This window comes from Pseudozyma hubeiensis (assembly GCF_000403515.1).
Source record: "Pseudozyma hubeiensis SY62 DNA, scaffold: PHS59, whole genome shotgun sequence".
Classification (NCBI taxonomy): Eukaryota; Fungi; Basidiomycota; class Ustilaginomycetes; order Ustilaginales; family Ustilaginaceae; genus Pseudozyma; species Pseudozyma hubeiensis.
In genome coordinates, this window is record NW_012133841.1 from 131,794 (window position 1) to 146,695 (window position 14,902).

At 57.2% G+C, this 14,902-nt stretch overlaps 8 protein-coding genes and 1 non-coding gene across 9 annotated transcripts; 4 read left to right on the forward strand and 5 right to left on the reverse strand.

Moving 5' to 3' along the window:
- Positions 1 to 326: 326 nt before the first annotated feature.
- Positions 327 to 4,481, reverse strand: PHSY_006584 (regulatory protein ral2; the record flags this gene model as incomplete). The annotated part of the gene is made up of 1 exon (XM_012337184.1): positions 327 to 4,481. One exon carries the CDS (start codon positions 4,479 to 4,481, stop codon positions 327 to 329), a length of 4,155 nt encoding a protein of 1,384 aa, XP_012192574.1.
- A 907-nt stretch (positions 4,482 to 5,388) lies between these two features.
- PHSY_006585 (hypothetical protein) lies at positions 5,389 to 6,024 on the reverse strand (the record flags this gene model as incomplete). The annotated part of the gene is made up of 1 exon (XM_012337185.1): positions 5,389 to 6,024. One exon carries the CDS (start codon positions 6,022 to 6,024, stop codon positions 5,389 to 5,391), a length of 636 nt encoding a protein of 211 aa, XP_012192575.1.
- A 426-nt stretch (positions 6,025 to 6,450) lies between these two features.
- Positions 6,451 to 6,852, reverse strand: PHSY_006586 (hypothetical protein; the record flags this gene model as incomplete). Its single annotated transcript, XM_012337186.1, has 1 exon — positions 6,451 to 6,852. One exon carries the CDS (start codon positions 6,850 to 6,852, stop codon positions 6,451 to 6,453), a length of 402 nt encoding a protein of 133 aa, XP_012192576.1.
- Positions 6,853 to 8,153: 1,301 nt separating this feature from the next.
- Positions 8,154 to 8,258, forward strand: PHSY_007661. Its single transcript has one exon. It is a non-coding gene; the product is annotated as a tRNA-Pro (tRNA).
- Positions 8,259 to 8,892: 634 nt separating this feature from the next.
- On the reverse strand, positions 8,893 to 9,363 carry PHSY_006587 (hypothetical protein; the record flags this gene model as incomplete). The annotated part of the gene is made up of 2 exons (XM_012337187.1): positions 8,893 to 9,101; positions 9,309 to 9,363. The coding sequence occupies 2 exons, from the start codon at positions 9,361 to 9,363 to the stop codon at positions 8,893 to 8,895; spliced, it is 264 nt and encodes an 87-aa protein (XP_012192577.1).
- Positions 9,364 to 9,419: 56 nt separating this feature from the next.
- Positions 9,420 to 10,181, forward strand: PHSY_006588 (hypothetical protein; the record flags this gene model as incomplete). The annotated part of the gene is made up of 1 exon (XM_012337188.1): positions 9,420 to 10,181. One exon carries the CDS (start codon positions 9,420 to 9,422, stop codon positions 10,179 to 10,181), a length of 762 nt encoding a protein of 253 aa, XP_012192578.1.
- Positions 10,182 to 10,661: 480 nt separating this feature from the next.
- On the forward strand, positions 10,662 to 11,311 carry PHSY_006589 (INO80-like protein; the record flags this gene model as incomplete). The annotated part of the gene is made up of 2 exons (XM_012337189.1): positions 10,662 to 10,768; positions 11,044 to 11,311. The coding sequence occupies 2 exons, from the start codon at positions 10,662 to 10,664 to the stop codon at positions 11,309 to 11,311; spliced, it is 375 nt and encodes a 124-aa protein (XP_012192579.1).
- A 147-nt stretch (positions 11,312 to 11,458) lies between these two features.
- Positions 11,459 to 13,411, forward strand: PHSY_006590 (4-coumarate-CoA ligase 2; the record flags this gene model as incomplete). The annotated part of the gene is made up of 1 exon (XM_012337190.1): positions 11,459 to 13,411. The coding sequence occupies one exon, from the start codon at positions 11,459 to 11,461 to the stop codon at positions 13,409 to 13,411; it is 1,953 nt and encodes a 650-aa protein (XP_012192580.1).
- Positions 13,412 to 13,698: 287 nt separating this feature from the next.
- Positions 13,699 to 14,719, reverse strand: PHSY_006591 (likely exosome component Ski6p; the record flags this gene model as incomplete). The annotated part of the gene is made up of 2 exons (XM_012337191.1): positions 13,699 to 14,517; positions 14,615 to 14,719. 2 exons carry the CDS (start codon positions 14,717 to 14,719, stop codon positions 13,699 to 13,701), a joined length of 924 nt encoding a protein of 307 aa, XP_012192581.1.
- Positions 14,720 to 14,902: the final 183 nt, after the last annotated feature.

The window sequence follows — 14,902 nt, forward strand, 5'->3', positions numbered from 1 at the left end:
TTCCGTAGCATGGCGGGTGTGCTGTCTCACCACTGTAATGCTTGCTACTGTACCGCTCTTTTCAGGGCTCGCTTCTGCAGTCGTTCTCGTCGTGCACTTCCTGCCGCAGCGTCTGCTCGGCTGCTGGTGACGTTCGCCACGGGCTTTGCCTGTGCTGCTCGTTTCTCGATACATTCAGGGCCCTGAGCCGGACAAAAGTCTTTCATCGCATGTCACCAACACGTCTCGTTTTGCTCGGGCGCAGAGACAAATTCTCTGTCAATTGTCACTTTGATCATTTGTGCTACTTGTGCTGCGCAATGATTGCGCTCTCTCTACAAAATCAATCACGTCTTGCCCGAGCTTCGACCGCCCAGCGAAGCCGAGCTCTTGTTGCTCTTGGGCATGCTCTTGAAGGTCGGCGGCGCCATCATTGGAGGAGGCGCGCTGAACCACGGCCCTCCGCTTGTCGCCGTCGTCACTGACCACTCGCCTCGTTTCAGCGGCGCGGTCGGAGCCGGCGTGCGTGGACTGTACGCCGTCTTCAGACTGCTTCCGGTTCGCGGGCTCGCTGTGCTCGTGCTGGATCGCGACTCTGACGGCTCAGACGATCGGCGCGACGACGGCGCATCTCCACTTCCTGCACCCGCTACCTGCGTGCCTCTTGTGTACTCGGCAAAGTCGCTCGTCGGCAACGCTGGCGAAGGTCCTGCGCTTCCCTTGGGTCCAAACACGGCCTCGGCCGCCAGACGCTTGTATTCGGCTTTTTCCGCCTTCTTGCGTTGCTTCTCCTCCTTCTCGCTTCGTTTGCGTTCTTCCTTGTCCAGCTTAGCTAGTTCCTTGGCCGACAGGTGCGTCACCTCTTTCGAGATCTCGATCCCCTCCAGCGGCGTGGACGGCTGGTGCTGACTAGCGCTTGAAGTGCTTCGTTGCAGACCCGACGTCACGCTCGTGTCCGTGCAGAGGCTATGCTGCGACGCGGAGCGCGAGACCTGCTCTTGCTCTGATCGCGGTCCGTACGAGTTGACGGCGAACTGCTCGATCGCCGGCGAAGAAGCTGCAGATCCGTGCAAGTGACTTCGCTTCGGATCCATCGTCAACGCAGGCGAGTTCGGTGCCGAAGTAGCCGGGCTCTTTCCAGCGCCGTCGCGAGGGGATGCGATGGAATGGCGAGGCAGATGGAATCGGCTTGACCACTCGTCTCCCGTCAAAATCGTTGGCGAGAGTTGACTCGGGCCGGCGTTCATCTGTGCGTTGGCGCTGGCGCGTCGATCCAGCAACGCACCGCCTTGAGACGCACCGGTCTGAGCGCGCACCGTCTCGTCACCCGTCATCGAGCTGCGGAAGCCGAGCGAGCTTCCGGAGCGCACAGGTTGCGTATTCTCCGCTTGCGACAAGACAGGCGTGTTCGAGGTGGTATTGCGCCCAAACAAGCTGAATCGATTTCGAGTCGAGCTGAACGCTGGCGCAAGCTCTGCTTCAACATCGCTCGTGGCCGGTGCCAGAGGCGAGATGGTCGCGCTACTGTTGCGATTGGCAGCATCGAGCGACGCCATGGTCATGCTGTACTTCTCCATCTTGTTGCCAGGAAGGCTGTTGCCAAACGACCCCTTGCGGAATTGCGTGCTGGGCTGATCGTCGAGCGATTCCATCGCCCCGCTGAGGCGGGCGAGTGCACTGTCGGCGGCCGGAGTGTCGGTGGACGACGAGAAAGAATCGCCCCGACGGTCCAGGAAACTCTGGTAAATCGAGTTGGGCGTCAACGGGCCATGCGAGCTGGCGGCATCGGATCCGGCGCGTGACATGGACGGTACCGGGGAAGGCAAGGGCAGCGTAGGCGAAGGACCGGCGCTCGGAACGCCGCCGTTGGCTGTGCGATAGCTGGTAGCGGCGCCAGAACGGAACTGAGTGGCGCCAGACTGAGTTGAGCCCGCACCATTGGTGCCAGAGCCATGCTGAGAATGGGAGCCAGATCGATCGCGCGTTGCGCCCTCGCCGCGGCCCTGTCCCTGCCTTTCGAGTCCCGCCCCGCTGCCACTTCCCGGTTGAGGCCCGGCTCCGTGCTTCTGCAGCCAACGGGCGATGGCCATGACCACCCTCAGGGCGCGGATCTGCAGACCTTCGCAGCCACAGAGCGAAGCCGCCTCGTACAGGCACACGGCGAGCCGATGCCTCTCCTCGGGATGCAAGCCGAGCGATTCTGAAGGACGGAAAAGATCAAGACCACTGCTTTCATAGCTATCGATAGCGTGTGTGATTGAAGAGGATGGCGAGAGCACATCACCATGCCGCGGCTGCTGCGTCGACGACGTCTTGGGATGCAGATCGTCTGCGAGAGCTACGTGGGCAGCATGTCGCGCCCAGGCGGCGAGGTGATCCATGTTGTACGTTTTGGCCAGGATCATCAGAGCGCACACCACGGCAGGATGTCGCTGCAGAGCCGTGCAAATGCGCAACGTGTACACGAACTGGAGTAGCGCTAGCACCACCGGAGAAGGCTCCGAGATCTGCAAGTGACGAGGTTGAAAGCGCGGATCACGAATCTTTTGCTTGACATCCGTCGCTCCGTCTTTGCCGGCTGGGTCAGCGACGATCGGATCTGCCGCCGCGTCACCTTCGTCGTCTTCTGCGAGGAACTCGGCAATGTCTTCAGGAATCATACCCAGTCCAGTCTGTTCCTGCGGCGCTGGGTAGGCGATACGAAGAGTGCGTCTCGCCTTTCTTCGGAACTCGTCCATCTTGGCTCTGAACCATGGCCAGCGCGCTTCAAGGATGGCCCGATCGCAGCCGATCCGAACACCGTCCGAGCAGACGATCTCAAAATCGCCGCGACCGCCGAGGTTGAGAGACTCGTTCTGTCGCTCGGCATCCCTGTGCGTCTCGGGAGCCGACGCATCGGAAGAGCTTGCGCCGGCCGCCGCTTCGGCACCGCGCGCGAGCGCCTGTGCTGAGGCCATGGCCGACGGTGCGGTTGCTGCGAGTTTGTCGAGCCCGAGCTGGACAGCCTGTTCGGAGAAGGCCGACATGGGAGGCTGATAGATGCCCCACGCCTCGAGCTCGAGTACCACGACGTGATCCCAGTTGGTCTGACGATGGTTGTAGTCGCTGACGAGGTCCCTCTCCTTGTGACCGACGACGATCAGACGGTTCTTGCCTGGCCACAGGAGCGCGCGGTTCCAGCTTCCCGTAGAGAGAGTCGAGCCGGATTCGATGCGGGACCACACCATGGTGGGCAGGTGCAGAGCCCAGATGGAGAAACTTTGTGTCGCGTTGGCAAGGTAGGTGCCCGAGATGAGCAGGTAGGGTCCGAGGATGGCGCCCGTAGGGAATCGAAGGCCAGGAGGTAATGTGACACCGCCCATGTGGCTCGAGCGATCCTGCATGGAGATGAGCTCGCCGACGCCGGCAGCATCGGCTTGTGACGGAGTCAGCGGTCCATCGACGTCGATCGCCGACTCTTGGGAGGCGTTCGAGCCGCTGCGAGCACGTAGCTGCGTCTTTTCAGACTCGGTGATGCTGGCTGCGTCGGCTCGAACGGTGAGCACCTCGAGTTCTCTGCGGACGTCGGTGAAGTTGTAGTTGGAGTACAGGTGGACGGGCAAAGGTTGACTCGGATCCGAAGGACAGCTCATTGGAAGCGGATTCTGCTCGACCGTGCCGCCTGGCTTTTCCGCTGATGCACGACCTTGTGGAGCAGTACTCGAGACGGCAGCGTCAGCGTCGCTGCTGGCGCTGTCCAAGGGGTCTTTGGCACGCGGGTAGCATTTGGCCCTTTCGCCGTCCTTGTAGAGATACTTGGCGCCGACCGCCAGCGACCGGTAGCTACCGCATTGCTTTCGGAAGCGCTGAGCGCCAATCCATCTGTTTTGCGAGAGGCTGAAGAGATTGATGGATTCGACGTACTGGTTGGCGAGGTTCTGGCCTCCGATGATGGAGAGCGTGTCGCCGGAGAGGGAGGAAAGATGGGCGTAACGAGGAGCCGGCTGGGCACTGTCGGGCTGCGAGCTCGAGGATGGCTCCGATCGAGAGGCGCGTTGCGAGGCTACATCAAAGCTGTAGTCCCACTGCTGGGCGGTGAGATCAAAGGCCAGCAGCTCGTCGAGGACGCAGAGCTCTTCGGCAAGTGTCCCCGCGGCCGAGTCTTGTGGTCGCTGCGAGTAGCCCATGCCGCCAAAAAAGACGATCTTGTCCTGCCACAGATCGGCCGAATGGAAGTAACGCGGCTGCGGCTGTTGGGACGTTGGCTCGGTTGCGCCGGTTTGAGGCTTAGTAGCCGGAGTCAATCTCGACCATCTCATCTCGTCGAGGCCGAGAACGTAGAGCGTGTTGACCATGCGACGGCTGCTGACGAGGCGGCCACCGAAGAGGTAGACCTGCGCGCCTTTGCCCTGTCCAAGATGCGATGGCTCGACGAGGGTGGCAGAAGCGCCCACGAGCGGAGGCGGCACGTCCCCGCCGCACAGGTGCAGGCGCGAAGAGAGGTTTGCGATGGACGGATGCATTGTGGGTGACGTCCATAGGAGTGGAAGAAATTCGTAATAGGGCTTTTGAAGGGAACCGCTGCCGATCTCTGCGAAGAATGTGTCCGTGGCGTGCTGATCGCCTACAATGCGCCTTAGGCTGCACCTGAGAGTGAAAGTCTGAGTATAAGTCAAGTGGGCGCAATGCCTACCGATGCATCGCAAGCGAGCGCCGAGTCGAGATGGATGGACGGGACTGTTGCGGTTGCGAGGTTAAGCAGAGAGGATAGGATGGTGCGGCAAGATGTATGAGCCCCAACTTTGGACAACGATGCGAGTGGGCGGGGATGAGCTGCTGAGTGCCGAGGAATTGTGTGTGGGGATTTATCGTTTTTGCTCAACGATCTCCGATACGAAGTCGGGCAGGACGTGAGCACGATGGCCGCAAACTGTACGGAGCAGAGAGCGCGTGTATTGGAGCACGGAAGCGTGCAGTACAGTACAGCCTGTTAGCCGGGCCACGCTACGGTTGGAGATGAGTTGCGAAGGGGACAAGGACGGATGGTGACGATGGTGGTGAACAAAGATTGAACGCGACCCAGATGTAGTCCAAATCAGACCCGTGAATCAGACGTGCCGAGGGAGAGGATCGCGAACGGTTGAGAACGCGCACGGATGAGAGAGGCGACAAAGAGCAAACGTTTGATGAAAGGGCCTGCTGTACTGTTGCATCTACAGTGACACTAATCGCTGTCGTCGTCTTTCTCGATACAGTAATCTGTAGCGTGGAAGCGGGCAGAGCCGTGCAGATGGTGCAAAGGCGCTTATTTGTCGCACGGTGACACGCACCATTGCTCACAATGCTGTTGCACAGTTGCCATTGTACCACACTCTATTTTTCAGATTGGGACAATCGGCTGATTGCTCGTCCAGGCGCTTCATCTGTCTGTCAAGCCCTAATTCGCTCGCAGCCGAGGTGGATATCGAGCCAGAAGAAGAAGCGGAAAAAAGTTTGCAGCTTAAAAAGTGACACAAGGAGGGGCTTCGCCGTGATACGCGCCGTCCATGCAAATGATATGCGTGCGGCAGGCAGCGAGAGGCAAGACATCGGCGGTTTTGCAAGCTGCTTCTTCTCGGTAAGTCTCTCGCCGGAGTAGAAGCAGGAGAAGCAGAAGAAGGAGCAGAGGAAGGAAAAGAAGACACAGCGAAAAAAGAGGGTCCTGTTTGTTGAACTGCTGTGGAAATCAAGCACCGCCCTTTCCATTTTTTTAAATAAAGGAAATACACTGTATTCATTTTCATTTACATCTTTTGACGTCTCAAGTTGCCATTCGATGGATCTCTCAACTCGTAATGCTGCAACAGTTCCGACGCTATGCTTCCAGCGTAGTCCAGTCGCATCGAGCCGTTGACTGACTTGATCATCTGTGGGCTCCTTGGTCGGTGCAAAGAAGTCAAAGTCCTGTGACATTGGAGCATCGTTGGGAGACAAAGGACGATACCGCGTCAAAATACTTGCCTCGGACCCTTTTGCTTTTTCTTCGTTGTGCCCATGAGCATCGTGGCAACGGTGCTCGAGTCGCATCCCCACGTTACCGCAAAGCGAGTCGGTGTAAGAATTTCTTTATTGCTCTGTACAGCTGTAGTGTATGACCACTGTAACACGATCTCAGACTGTCCAAAACTCAAGAGGAGTGCAACCTCAAGCGGGACATGCGGCGATCCTTGACTGTTCGCAAATGTTTCATTCTTATTTAATTCTCTCGATTTGAGACCCAGCTTAGACCAGCTGCCAGTCACTGCAGACGTTCTGCATCGTCACCTCGCTTGCATCGTACGAGCTCCGTCTCAGCCACGCATCGGCTCGAAGTGGTGCGGCTCGGATGGACGGGCGACGTGAGAACGCCACGGCCGCTCTCGCCGTCCCCCTATTGGGCGCAAGTCGGTCCGGCGATCCCCTCATGGAGACGCGCGAGATCCGGTCAGATAAGCGTTGGTCGTTCGACTCGATCTAAGCTCGCTGTTGCCGGTCATCGAGAGACGTTCGCGTGGGAACTCGATCGACGCTTCGCTTCGGTTTGTCACTCCTTGACGTGGACATAATGTTCACCACCGGTAGCGGTCTCCTACCCGACTGTCCAGGTGCGCTAGTCTCGGCCGCTACGGTCTTAGGACGAAAACTCGAGGCGTAGCACATACTTTGGCTCCGTCGCACGTCGGTGTCTGCATCATCACCGCCACTGGGAGCTCGTGTCATCGTTGCTGTCACTGTTGCACAAGCGACGCGCCAAGCGAACTGAGTCAGCACTACGGTAATGCGGCCTCTGGTCGGCCATCCTCGCTTGCTCTGCACGAGCGTCAGATAGACGTCGACGCAAGCACACATGCTCGCCAGCGGGGCTACGGATAGCATGTGCAGAAATCGGAGTCGGCATCTGACCATCTTAGTAAGCTAACGCTCAAGCTCTATATTAGTCGACATGCGAGTAGCTCGAAGATGAGGCCAAATTTCGGTCGATTCGTCGAGATGGTCGTTCGATATCAGCCTCGCTTAGGCATTAGCTTGTTTTCTCTCACTGCGACATGCACCTTTGTGGTCTCGGCTAAGCATGGCTCATGGGATTTTCTTTGCGACCCCCCATGAATTCCGGGGGGCACGAGTCTTGACGCTGGTCCGATGTCTCACTTAACGACGAGGGGTCAAACACGTCCGTGGCAGTTCACTGACCATGAGGTCGGCCGCAGCGACAGCCCCCTGTCATCGCAGCCTTTTGTTCTGCAGGCAAGACTGTGCCATGCGGTCCGATGAGCCACAGCAGAAAAGGCAGGCCGGTCGGTCGATTCGCAAGAAGGGATCTACGAAGATCGCCGGCCATCGAGGCTACGGATGGACCGATTTGGCATGAATCCTGGTTCATGTTTGTCTCAACTGAGGCAGATCTGAGATTCCTTGTCAACGCCCATGCGGTTGCAATGCAGTAGAGACCGTACGACAGCAACGTTCGCACGCTCTCTGTATGCCTCCGCAAAGTGATTTGTATTCGTTGCAGTCTTCTGGAGTCGACGAAAACGGCTAGCTTTGGGTGTGACGAGGACACGTCTCCATGACAACTGAGGAATTGTTTTTGCACATCAACGATGTGACTTGTGTCGCCATGGAAGCTTCGACTGCTATCCATACGGTCAAATCAAGCAACCTTTCGTGCAACCTAGAAGCAAACGCCAGCTCATTGGCTGGTTGCCACCCTGCAATTTGGTGCATCTCATCAGAATTTAGCTTGGCGATAGCAAGGCGGAAATGCAGCTCTGATCATTGTACACTAAGCCGCCACAAAGGAGGAGGCACGCTCACCCAACCAAACGACGATGTCGGACAGGAGGGCGCACGCAGATCTGTTCGGCGGCTAATTGAGATTCGAAGCCCGACCCTAAGAATCGGACGCACAACCGCCTCGTCTCCATCAACTTCTGCACTGAATGCTAACTGCCGCGCCGTTTGCACACGATCTCGTGACTGCAGGCGTCGCGTCGGTCCGTAGGCCTTCAATTGACCGATGGGCTAGACATAACGGCAACCGGACCGATGCTCGCTTCCGAGACCTCGGCTCAAGATGCTTGGGAAAAGCACAGAGACGACCAAGGATTAGTAAGGTCATTGGAATTGTGTAAAATTGGAATTATATGTGCAATGCCAAAATCGTCCGACACGTAAGCGGGCCAATCGTATAGTGGCTTATTATGCTGTCTTAGGGCTTTCACCTCCTTCCAGAGGTTGCACTAAGTTGACAGAGGTCCCCGGTTCGATTCCGGGTTGGCCCCCTCGTTTTTTGCCGTTCTTTCTGTGGCCTCAATTTTTGTTCACATATTTGCCTACAGCAGGAAATTCCGGACTAGCGTTGTGGTCGATCGGATAACTTTTGCTTGCTCATTGATCGTGGTCGCCAAAGCGATACACGTCCGATCCATCACGTGCACTCCTACACTATTCACTTCTAGCAATTGTGAGACGTTGCCAAACAGAGCAGCGGGTCTATGCATACTGCGCAGGGTATACTGGTTGAGGTCGATCGACTACTGTACCCGACCGATCGGGAGAGTCAAGTAGGAACGGCGGTGAGATCACCAGACGCGCGAACACGCGCCGCCGCGGCGACGGAAACCGAAGCCGAATTTTCGAGGAATGTCAAATTGTGCATCGGCTTGGCTGCAGAGGACGCCACTCGAGAGCTTCTTTGAACACAAACAAGTGACATGTGCCAAGCTTCATACTCTATCTCATCCTTCGGTGCGCATCCACGCCAATGCGAGCGCCTGACCAATGTCACGGATGTTGGCGGAGAAAGCGACGAGAACATCGCCCCGGATGTATGGCTCAGGGCCAATGTGACCAGCCCCACAAGACGGACGTTTGCCTCTAAGCGAGCCTGTCGGAAGATGCTACCGCGATCAAGAACTATCGAGTCTTGCGGAGATCCTCTGAGACACTGTTCGAAACATTGCCAATGTTCTTGCGGGCTGGCACCTGGATAGGAAAGGAGCGCTGCTTGGACATTGCAACCGAGTGAGTGACTGCTCGCCGGGAAAACAGGTCGGTCCGGAACAGTAGGACGAATGTCCGATGAAGTTGAAGCCCACAAACGGAGACACCGAACAACTTGTGAGCTAACTAAGTAGAGGCGGTCGCAAGCGTCAGAGCCGCGTACCATCCTACGGTGGTACATAAGGAAATGTTGGTCTACATCACATGCTTTTGCTTCCCCACTGTTTTTCCCTTACCATATCCGTCCCCTAGTCCCATCCTCTCACTATTGTTCCAAGTCCCAGCTCGAAGAAGGCCCACCCCTCATATCACAGACTCGATTGACTCACCGAATACCATCACGAAAAATGAAGGCAGCATTGCTCGCAGGCTCCACGACGGCATTGGTGGCGGCTCTGGCCATCTCGTCAACGTCAGCCGCACCTCTGGAAAAGCGACTCATGATGGCTTTGTCTCTCGAGGCATCACCCACCATCCCCTCTCTCGACCTCGGCGGACTGGTACCTACACCGACCATCCCGCCTGTGGCAAGTGAGCTCGTGAGCATCATCACCTCGGTGGTCGATGGAGTCACGAGCTTGATCCCCACCACAATCCCTTCGCTGTCGCTGCCTACTGGCGTGCAAGACTTGCTTCCCGACGTGACCATGTCTCTCGGTGTCAACGTCCCGCTTCCCACACCACCACCCGAGGCTGATGCGCTTGCACAGCTGGCGCAAGGAGCACTCAACGCCGTCCCCACCATGCTGGTGAAGAACTTGGAGCAGATCCAGAGCGAGTTCAGCTCGGCACTCGCTTCCATCGCTGCTGCTGCGCCAACACCCACTCCGGTCGTTTTCGTGACGAAGAACGATGCAGGTTTGGATGTGACCATGACGTCGACACCCACACTTCCGACGTTGCCGACGACAGGAGTGATCAACCCTCTTTCGATCTTGGCCAATGCTCTGCCACAGCCGAGCGATGTCGTGTCGGAGGTGACTTCGGTGATCGGCGGCGTCACATCGGTGTTGAAGTTGCCCGCTCTGCCACAACCAACTGACCTGCTGCCGCTGCTCAACTCGGCTCAACTGCCACAGCTGGATGTTCCAGCTCTGCTGGGAGACAAGCAACACCTTTGCATCAAGGACGGCAACGGAAACCAGATCGGGCTTTGCCCAGATGGTCCGCTGATCAACGACAGCGAAACGATCGCCATCTGAGAGAGAATCATGGAGAGAATGTAGCGCCGCGACCGAACTCATGTTCCAACCTCAGAATACCCACTCCACGAGAGAATCCTCGGCAGCACACCTGCGCCACACGCTCCTTGCCCAACACTCGTTTACTTTGCTTGCTTCCAGCTATGGGCTCTTGTACTGCTCCGTTCTAATTTTACAGCGCTGATGCGAGAATGTGTGTCAAGATTCTCTGTGGTTATCAGAAAGGCCTTCTCATTGAGTGTCTGTCAGAGATGGACTTAGGATAGAAGCATCGAAGCTTCAAACAACAGCCGGTGAGTCGGTCATTTGTTTTACCGAAGAAACCGGAGAATAACCGTAAATTATGAATTTCCATTCAATTCAGAATTTCGGACTGTGCATTGGCTGCGTGGTTGTTGCTGCTTTCGCATCAGTGCTCGAGAAGTCGGCAGCTGGGCACGCCAAAGAGGAGAGCATTCCGCCCCGCAGTTTTCGAATTGCATGGGCTTCTGCGCCTGTATTGATATTGGAGCGGAACTCTCCGCCTTTTCCGTGCTTGTAAGTCGTCGGTGGGAAGGCTTTGCCGGTAAGCCTCTGCCATCGAAAGTGTGAGTTGCGGTGCACGGGGTTGCGATGTACATACGGAGCAATCCCGCGGTTCTCCTTTTCTTAAGACTGCAGTGCGAGAGGAGATTTCGAACAGCAACCGGCACTCCGGTTTCCGCGGCGATTGGGCGTTTAGCCTCTTGTGGCTGCGCGCAGACCGTCTCTCTTTCCTCTGTCTCTCTGTCTCTGTCTCTCTCCTCTTCTCTCGTTCTCTCGGTTGGGTTCACTTTCTATTTCCCCCGCAAAACTCGATCCACTGTATTGTGTCTCGCTTCAGACCCCGCACAGCTGTTCCTCCACCGCTCTCTTGCTTCCTCCGGCCTGCCGGTAACACTGGCCTCGCTGTCCGCTCCAGCCACTTTGCCGTGCTGCCGAAACCGCTTTCCCCTCATGGGGATGCTCCTCCAGTGGAGTGGCTGTCTGCCGTCGAGTGTGGACGAGAGACCTATCGAATGACTGCTCCAATCGCCCCATCCCGTGTCGGTCTTTCGTCCCGACCCGCTTCCATCATCTCGTCCGTTCCATCAGTTCCGCCGCCCTGCTAGAACGGAAACTTGCTGTACACGACCTTCATCTCGACTCAGCCACCACCAATCGGAACCACCTTGGTCACGCGGGCAACGGCGGGCGTATCAACCTCCATCCTTCTCCCCTCTCCCCCAAACTTCAATCCTAACCGTCTTCGGTCCAAAATGAGTTCTGTCCCGCTCACACCTCCGACCGGCGGCGAAAAGCGATCCATCCCTAAAGACTTTACGGGAGATCGAGCTCAGTCCACTCTCGTACCGTTCGAAAAGGTGGATGCGCTCCTCACCGCACCCGGCTCGGTCCTCGAGACTGAAGTCAAGTTCCTCCACGGACGACTCACTACCGTCTGGAAGCAGCTGCCCGCCTCGGTCCGAGACCTATGGATGTTTGCCGCTACCACTCATACCGATCGCACGTTCATCGTCGCCGAAGGCGAAACCTACACATACGGTGATGTTCACAAACGTGTCGTGCTGGCTGCGAGCTGGTTGTCGAGACAGTTCGGCGTAGCAAAGGGCGACAGAGTGGCCGTGGTGGGTAGGAACCACGTGGAGTTCGTGATCGGCTTCTTTGCGATTCATCTGTTGGGTGCAGTGCCCGCTCTGGTGAATGCATTCTTGCCGGGCAAAGCGATGTACGATTGCATCAGAGACGTCGGTTGCAAAGCTGCACTGTTGGACGTGGAAAGGTACAGGAGGATGAGGGATGCGGAGGAGGATCTCGTCCAGAAGCTCTTCACAAAGGCGGGCGACGAGTGTGTGGACGACTTTGGTTGCACTCCGGGAGCCCATGGTGGGTTGAGTGGTGTTGCCGTGTTTCCCAGGGCTTTTGCCGGGGTTGTAAAGGAGAACGAGAGGGAGTGGGCGAACGGCAAAGGCGGCGACAAGGTGTTTGACGCTTCCGAGCTGGATCGCAAGTACGCCTCCGTAGGATCGGGCGCAGATGCGATTCCCAAGGTTGACATCCAACCCGAGGACATGGCTTCCGTCCTGTACACTTCGGGCACCACGGGCAAACCGAAGGGTGTTGCGGCTACGCAGCGACAGTTCCTCTCCGCCGGACCGAATTCGGCGTTCAGCATGGCTCGCGCTTACGTCCGTCGTGGACTCGCACCACCCGTGCCGCAGCCAGACGACGAACAACCCTCGATCATCTTCCTCATTCCACTCTTCCACTCCACCGGCATCCAATCCGGTCTCTGCCCCTCGGTCATGAAGGGCAACAAGATTGCCCTTCTCCCCAAGTACGACGTCGACGCCGCAGCCAAACTCATTCAGCAGCATTCGATCCAAATCGTCCTCGGTATCGGATTCATGGTGCGCGAGATCGTTCTGAGCAAACACGATCTCCCATCCGTCCAAGGCCTCTCCCACGGCGGATCATCCAGCGCCAAAGAGCTTCCCGAAGAATCACGTCAGAAAGCCCCCTCGATGCTCATCGGTCAAGGCTACGGAAGCACCGAAGTCAACGGTGCAGCCGCCGGACTAGCCAGCGACGATTACGCGGCTCGACCCACCTCTGCCGGTCGACCACCCCCTACCAACGACATCCGCATCATCGACCCGGACACACTCACCGAAGTCGCCAACGGCAAATCGGGTGAGATCTGGATCCGTGGTCCCAACGTCGCGCTCGGCTACTGGGGCAAGAAATCCGCCACCGAGGAAGCCTTCACCAAGGACGGATACTTCAGAACCGGTGATCTCGGTCGCAAAGAAGACGACGGTTTCATCTACGTCATGGATCGTTCCAAACACATCATCATCCGTGGCGGTGAGAACATCAGCGGTACCGAGGTGGAAACCGCCATCTATGCGGAAAGGAGGATCATCGATTGCGCCGCTGTTCCTATTCCGGACGACAGATTCGGCGAGACCGTCGGCGTGGTCTGCGTGCCCCGCGTAGAGTATCAGAAGCAAAACAGACCGACGGAAGAGGACGTACTGGCGGTGGCGAGAAAGTACTTGCCCAAGCACGAGGTTCCTGATTTCGTCTGGATCAGGGACGAACCGTTGGAGAGGAATGCAAATGGAAAGGTGGACAAGGCCATCGTCAAGGATGCTGCTAAGAAGCGCTTCGCAGAGATGAAGGCTGCCAACACGAAGCCCAAGTTGTAGAGTAGTGTACAGATTTGTATATACTGGAATTGCCTTGGAATGTTCAATCAGGATGTCCACAAGCCAGGGCGGCGAGGGGATTGTGTTGCAGCTGCCGTCTGAGACGTGGTGAATAGAGCTTCGGGTGAAGAGTGTTGGAGCAAATGAAAGGTCGAGCTATCTGCAAAGCCGCGGAAGGATGCACTCAAGTGCATTCAACAAGCGAGGACGAAAGTGAATGGGAATGGATTCGGTACAAGTACAAAGTTTGCTGGGAATAGCCACATCTTGCTTCCGTGTCAGAAGGTTCACGCGAGCGTCATGTCGTCGTGGTTGCGTCCATCGAGCTCGCCGTCATCGTCATGATCGACCACCGAGGTCGATTCTACCGTCTTGCCCGTCATAGCCTGCACCAACGTCTTTGTCCTATCCCTCACCGCCATCTCCATCTCGTTATGCAATACCGCTGCCGCCTCGATCGCCAGCGTAAAGATCTGCTCGAACCTTTCTACATGTAACCTCGTCTCGAGCGAGGCCAGCGTGACCTGCTTCGTCCGTGGCAACACCGCTACCGTGACGTGGGGCAGATCCTGCTCCTCCGTATTGCTCAGATCCAGCATCGCCGACGTCGAATGGATCCCGCACGACACACCAGAGACAAAGTCCTGCATCGCAATGCCCGCATCCAAAAGCGCCAGCGTAGATGCATTGATCGCCGCCGGTAGTACACCTCCATCCTGCTGATGTACTTGGACGAAGATGTCGATCTGCGAGCGTGGGTAGAGGTGGGTGTGGATGACGGGCTCGAAGGTGGACTTGATGGAGCTGGCGAACTCGAGGAGTCGACGATCGCCTCGATTGCGTCGTCGGCGTTCCATCGATCCCCAGGGTGCTAGTGATACTTCGACGTTGACCGAGGCGCGATCGTGGATGACGTTGGCTCCGGTGCGAGCTTCTCGTGGACCAAAGACGGTTGCTGATACGATGGTGAGTCCCTGTGTGATTTGAGCGGAACCGTCGGCGGAGGTGTCTTGGGAGCCTCCGAGCTGGATGGCGATGGATCTGAGTTCGTACTGCTTGCGCCCGTCGACTCGGAAGCCTCCGGCGTTGAGCAGCTCGACCCTTGACTGTAGGGAGTGCGAAGTGGGAGACAAAGCGAGACGTCGTCAGTCATGACATTTGACAGCTACGCTTGCCACGTCAGCAGCATGTATCTATACTCACCATCCTTGCGACTCTGGTGAACTGAAGTGGTAGTGATCGTCGTCGTTGTCGATGATGATGCAGAAAGTATTGTGGAGCAAGTTTGTTCGAAATCTTCCTTCTCATCTTTCTATCGGGCCCGATTGCGCCACGATCCTGCGTCTCTGAGTCGCGTCCCACCCGATCCAGGCTGAGCGACTCGTGTTGGAAGTGTTGTTCTCGAGCTCGTGACACCAACACCCTCGTACCCTCGTCCACCTCTGCCTCACGATACCCATTATCATCCCGAGCGGCGTCGTTGATTCGGCT